The 6000-nt window shown below is 40.7% G+C and overlaps 1 protein-coding gene across 1 annotated transcript in view; it reads right to left on the reverse strand.

Annotated features, from left to right (window-relative positions):
* Window positions 1-1307, reverse strand: part of CSMD1 (CUB and Sushi multiple domains 1) — a 2494699-nt gene extending 2493392 nt beyond the window's left edge. Inside the window, exons 1-2 of the mRNA XM_040430026.1 lie at window positions 1214-1307; window positions 436-652 (exon numbers count right to left, since the gene is read on the reverse strand). Coding sequence (XP_040285960.1) covers window positions 436-652; window positions 1214-1307 — 311 coding nt within the window. The remainder of the gene's footprint in view (window positions 1-435; window positions 653-1213) is intronic.
* Between the last annotated feature and the right edge of the window lie 4693 nt (window positions 1308-6000).

Here is a 6000-nt window from a genome sequence, read left to right on the forward strand (position 1 = left end):
ACTGCAGACTGCTGTCAATTTATTTGTAAACTTCTAGCAGGAATAATATAGGAATGGCACACCATAGATTCATAATAATAGATACTTTAGAATTGATATTACATGGAGAATGCAATTAGTTACTAAAACTGACATGTTAGGAGAGATGACTGCTCCTCTTTAAGTAGCATAGGTGAGGTCTACAAGAATAAAATAAAAAATGCTTCATCTTTTGGTCCTGAAAATGCAATTTGATGCAAAAACGTACCGTAAAATGAACACAAACACATATTTTTATACTAGCGTCCAATCAGTTAAGATCAAATTCACAAAAAACATAGCGATAAGAAAGCCATACATAAATATTCGTTACAGTTTATTTCACCTTTATCTAAATGTAGTAAATATTAAATAAAATAGGTAAATGGAAAATATTTATTGAATATTAAGTCCTACCTGACTTTTAAATTTCCTTGTTGAGGCTGTCCATCAAAAACTGCTAAAATATCAAAATCTTCCTCCAGCGCAAATATTTGAAATGACAGTTGTATCCTGTTTCTTTCACCAGTGATTATTATCCACGTACAGTTAGCATAGTTTGGATATCCATGTGGAAACCCTGGACTTTCTATTGTACCATTTGGACCTTGTACTAATCCTCCACAATTTTGTGCTGTAAAAAATAACAAAATACATATATTTATATTATTTTACAAGTAATAAACACAAAAAAGCCCATACTGTCCATGCAAGGAAATTTTCTGTATACGTATGTCATTATCAGGCCTCTGAGCATGGTAAATGTGACATCTATGCTATAGACCCATGACAAACAATGACAAACATGTGTGTAATGCACTTTTTCTCACAGTTATTCAAAGCGCAGAGATAGTTGTGTGGATCAATTATCATACACTCAACATAGCATTACATTACACCAGGGGTTTCCTTTTCGGTGGCCATACAGTGGTGGTTTGAGACTCTTCCCATAGACTATGTTGACACCTAATCCTAGATGGAGAGACTTGTAAGTGTGAGTAGATGCATGTGACACTTTGACCACAATACACAACTTTTATAGAGTATATACTGTATAGCCAAAAGAGTAATATAATTAGAAAGGCCTTATCAAAAAGTCAGGAATTAGTACCTTGTTGAGTGGAAATAGCTGCATAATTGTTTTTACTTGAGCACCAACCAAAGTAACTATGCTACAATGGTCTTTCACTTATACCAGTGTACTGCCCATGCCAGTGTTGGCTGCAGTCTGGTTTGCCTTGGATTTGCCTGTATTCTGCTTGTTCTATATTGTGCCGTGCACATATCATGTCTACGTGATAAATGTCATTTGATAACGTAAGACAACCTCTTTCATTTTAGAAAACTTCATTAAAAAGTCTCCCCTTAGCAACCCTCTAATGGAGAATCTGTCTTCAGCATTCTATAGAATGCTGAAGATGCCAGACAACTATATGGTCCAAAAATTTCTCGGCCTACCTCTGGTTTCTCTATTTCGCCTCTGCCTTCTTACCCTAGCCCTGTCTCCAAGAAAGCCATAATCAAGCATACTACGTGGGCAGCACGGTGGTTCAGTGGTTAGCACTGGTGCCTTGCAGCACTGGGGTCCTAGGTTTGAATCCGACCAAGGATAACATCTGTATGGAGTTTGTATGTTCTCCCCCATGTTTGCATGGATTTACTCCAGGTACTCTGGTTTCCTCCAAAACTCCAAAGACTTACAGATAGGGCCCTTAGATTGTGAGCCCCATTGGGGACAGTTGGATGCTAATGTCTGTAAAACGCTGCAGAATATAGTAGTGCTATATAAGTGAATAACATAAATACATACTACAAATTTTGACATACTTTCTTGCAGTTTATCTTCTGCCAGTGCAACCCTCTACCTCCCCATATGACTCTGGGTAGACAGGGAGAGAAGCAGGGCTTTAGTGTTCAGTACTGGTGAAGCCCTGCTCTTCTCTCTATCTTGCCAGTGCTAACCAGATTAATAATGAGAAGGCAGAGTAGTTCTGGCAGCAGATAAACTACAGGAAAGCATTTTTTGTAATCATTATTATACATTTACTGAGGCTGCTGCTGGGATAAAGAGGTAGGGTGAGAAGTATGTGCATCATACATTTATCTGGTATCTTCAGCATTTATATCCCCACACATTAAACAAATGAAAAGTTACACTTTGAATTGTTTTAGCTATAGCCTACTATGCCTACTATTTTCCAGCTTAACCGAATTAAAAAAAAAATCAAAATTGTTGTGAAGTCATCTACTGGTAAGTTATAAGAATTCAAACAATTGTTAAGCAGGATAGCTTCAATTCAGAAATATTTCAACAAAGCACATAGCTTTAGGTTTCAACAGCATCAAACGTGAAATGTTTGTGATTTTGAGCCAAAGGCATTTAAATGCACAAGTTTCCATGGAAACAATTTGTCAAAAGTTGAATTAGTATAAATTGGACAATGACAAATAATTGATTATAACTGCAGAATTTGTCTAAAGGGAAGCTGTCACCATGAAAATGCAACATAATATGCAGGCAGCATGTTATAGAGCAAGATATGAGCTATCTGAGCAGATAGTTTTATAGCAAAAGATTTAGTAAAACTTGTATTTTATACAATTAAATTCTTGGTCATTCTGAGCCTTAAAGGGTTATTCCCATCACTCAGCTTCATACTTACCTGCTCCCGGCGTGCTGTCCACTTCCTTATTTCGGCAGGGGGCGGGCTTCATCTTGATTGAAGTCTTCTCCCGGCCGGGCCGCGCGCGGGACTGAACGTGCACGCCACCGCGCTTGCGCCCTGGTGACTTCTTCCTGGCAAGTATACTATACTGGCCAGGAAGAAATCACCATAGCGCATGCTTTCGGGACCGAAGAAGTCATATGCGCAAGCGCAGATAACCAGGGGAGACGGACGACAACAGTCAGGTAAGTATATGTTCATTTTCTTCTAAGGGGTGGGAATTAATTATTAAATATATTTAGAAAAATGATCACTGTTAAATCATTAACAGATTTAACAGTGATCATTAAGATGGGAATACCCCTTTAAAGTGAAGGAGGCATTTCTATCAGTGATTGACAGCTATCTCTGTATTCACAGTCATAGAGGGAAGGCTGTCAATAACTGATAGGACCACCTCCTTGAGTTCAAAGCTGAAAATGAAAAGGAAGTTAAAAGTATAAAATGGAAGGTTTACTGAATCTTCTTCCATAAAACTATACATAAATCTGCTCAGCTCTTCCTGCTCTATAACATGCTACCTTCAGCTCAGACACCATGTTTAACATGACAGGTTCCCTTTAACGCAATAGTTAAGAGTCTTAATTTGTATTGCAAACAACAAAGAACAGAATGCTAAACTTTTGATAAAAATATATATAAAAAAAATTAGATTAAAACTGCAACAATGTTCTGCTGCTAAATAAACATGCTGTGAGGATATTTTTAAAGCTCTAAATTGAAGGGTTGTTTAGGTGGCCAACAAAGTTATGATACAAGGAAGCTTGGATATGACAGCCTTTCTGCATCAAATGTTTTGACCAGTGGTTGTCTGAGTTCTAAGACCACCAGCGATGGCTAGCAGGAGGAGAAAGAAGCGCTCACACAGAGCACAGTCTCTTCTTGCTGCTGAAGTCAATTAGCCCATCTCTATTCTGTCTGCTGCAGAGATCAAAGCTTCATCACTTCAACACCCAACAATCAAAACCTTTGATATATCAGTATGACATAAAAAAAGTATTTTTTAAAGTACTTTTTGAAGCATAAATCCATTTAAAAATACATTATATTCTGTGTTGGCTCTTACTAAAGGCCTTTTGTAATATACTGTACGTCATGATCGCTGCCAAACAACCTTACTGCATGCATCACCAATAGTGTTGAGCAGGAGGTGCCATATTCGATTTTGACGAAATTCGCGAATATTCGCTACAATATTCTTCTCATATTCGTCAAAATCGAATATTCGTCATTATTCTAGTTATCGCGATTAATATGCGATTTAAATAATCGCGTATTGCGATTTTAACTTAATGCAACTGTCCTATTGGTTTGATATCTAGAATTAGTGAAGATGAGGAAGATGACGAATGTATTCGTCATATTCCACAAAACGAAGATAACAAAATATTCTCCATCTTCGTTTTAGCTCCATATTCGTCAACTTCACTAATTCTTGCAATCAAATAGGAAAGTTGACTATAGAGACAGCTGTGTTTAATTCACTATGCGATTATATTACTTTGCTTTTTTTTTATAAATAGAATAATTATAATAATTTTCAAGTATTAATGATTCTATTTATTTTTAAAAAAAAAAAAGTAATATAATCGCATAGCGATTTAACCACCTCCGGACCGCCTAACGCAGGATCGCGTTCCGGAGGTGGCAGCGCTGCGCACAGTCACGCATATACGCGTCATCTCGCGAGACGCGAGATTTCCTGTGAACGCGCGCACACAGGCGCGCGCGCTCACAGGAACGGAAGGTAAGAGAGTTGATCTCCAGCCTGCCAGCGGCGATCGTTCGCTGGCAGGCTGGAGATGTGTTTTTTTTAACCCCTAACAGGTATATTAGACGCTGTTTTGATAACAGCGTCTAATATACCTGCTACCTGGTCCTCTGGTGGTCCCCTTTGTTTGGATCGACCACCAGAGGACACAGGTAGCTCAGTAAAGTAGCACCAAGCACCACTACACTACACTACACCCCCCCCCGTCACTTATTAACCCCTTATTAGCCCCTGATCACCCCTAATCACCCCTGATCACCCCATATAGACTCCCTGATCACCCCCCTGTCATTGATTACCCCCCTGTCATTGATCACCCCCCTGTAAAGCTCCATTCAGACGTCCGCATGATTTTTACGGATCCACTGATAGATGGATCGGATCCGCAAAACGCATCCGGACGTCTGAATGAAGCCTTACAGGGGCATGATCAATGACTGTGGTGATCACCCCATATAGACTCCCTGATCACCCCCCTGTCATTGATTACCCCCCTGTCATTGATTACCCCCCTGTAAAGCTCCATTCAGATGTCCGCATGATTTTTACGGATGCACTGATACATGGATCGGATCCGCAAAACGCATCCGGTCGTCTGAATGAAGCCTTACAGGGGCATGATCAATGACTGTGGTGATCACCCCCCTGTCATTGATTACCCCCCTGTAAAGCTCCATTCAGATGTCCGCATGATTTTTACGGATGCACTGATAGATGGATCGGATCCGCAAAACGCATCCGGACGTCTGAATGAAGCCTTACAGGGGCATGATCAATGACTGTGGTGATCACCCCATATGGACTCCCTGATCACCCCCCTGTCATTGATTACCCCCCTGTCATTGATTACCCCCCTGTAAAGCTCCATTCAGATGTCCGCATGATTTTTACGGATGCACTGATAGATGGATCGGATCCGCAAAACGCATCCGGACGTCTGAATGAAGCCTTACAGGGGCATGATCAATGACTGTGGTGATCACCCCATATAGACTCCCTGATCACCCCCCTGTAAAGCTCCATTCAGATGTCCGCATGATTTTTACGGATGCACTGATACATGGATCGGATCCGCAAAATGCATCCGGTCGTCTGAATGAAGCCTTACAGGGGCATGATCAATGACTGTGGTGATCACCCCCCTATCATTGATTACCCCCCTGTAAAGCTCCATTCAGATGTCCGCATGATTTTTACGGATGCACTGATAGATGGATCCGATCCGCAAAACGCATCCGGACGTCTGAATGAAGCCTTACAGGGGCATGATCAATGACTGTGGTGATCACCCCATATAGACTCCCTGATCACCCCCCTGTCATTGATCACCCCCCTGTCATTGATTACCCCCCTGTAAAGCTCCATTCAGATGTCCGCATGATTTTTACGGATGCACTGATAGATGGATCGGATCCGCAAAACGCATCCGGACGTCTGAATGAAGCCTTACACGGGCGTGATCAATGACTGTGGTTATCACCCCAT

This window comes from Bufo bufo, chromosome 4 (genome assembly GCF_905171765.1).
Source record: "Bufo bufo chromosome 4, aBufBuf1.1, whole genome shotgun sequence".
NCBI classification, from domain to species: Eukaryota; Metazoa; Chordata; class Amphibia; order Anura; family Bufonidae; genus Bufo; species Bufo bufo.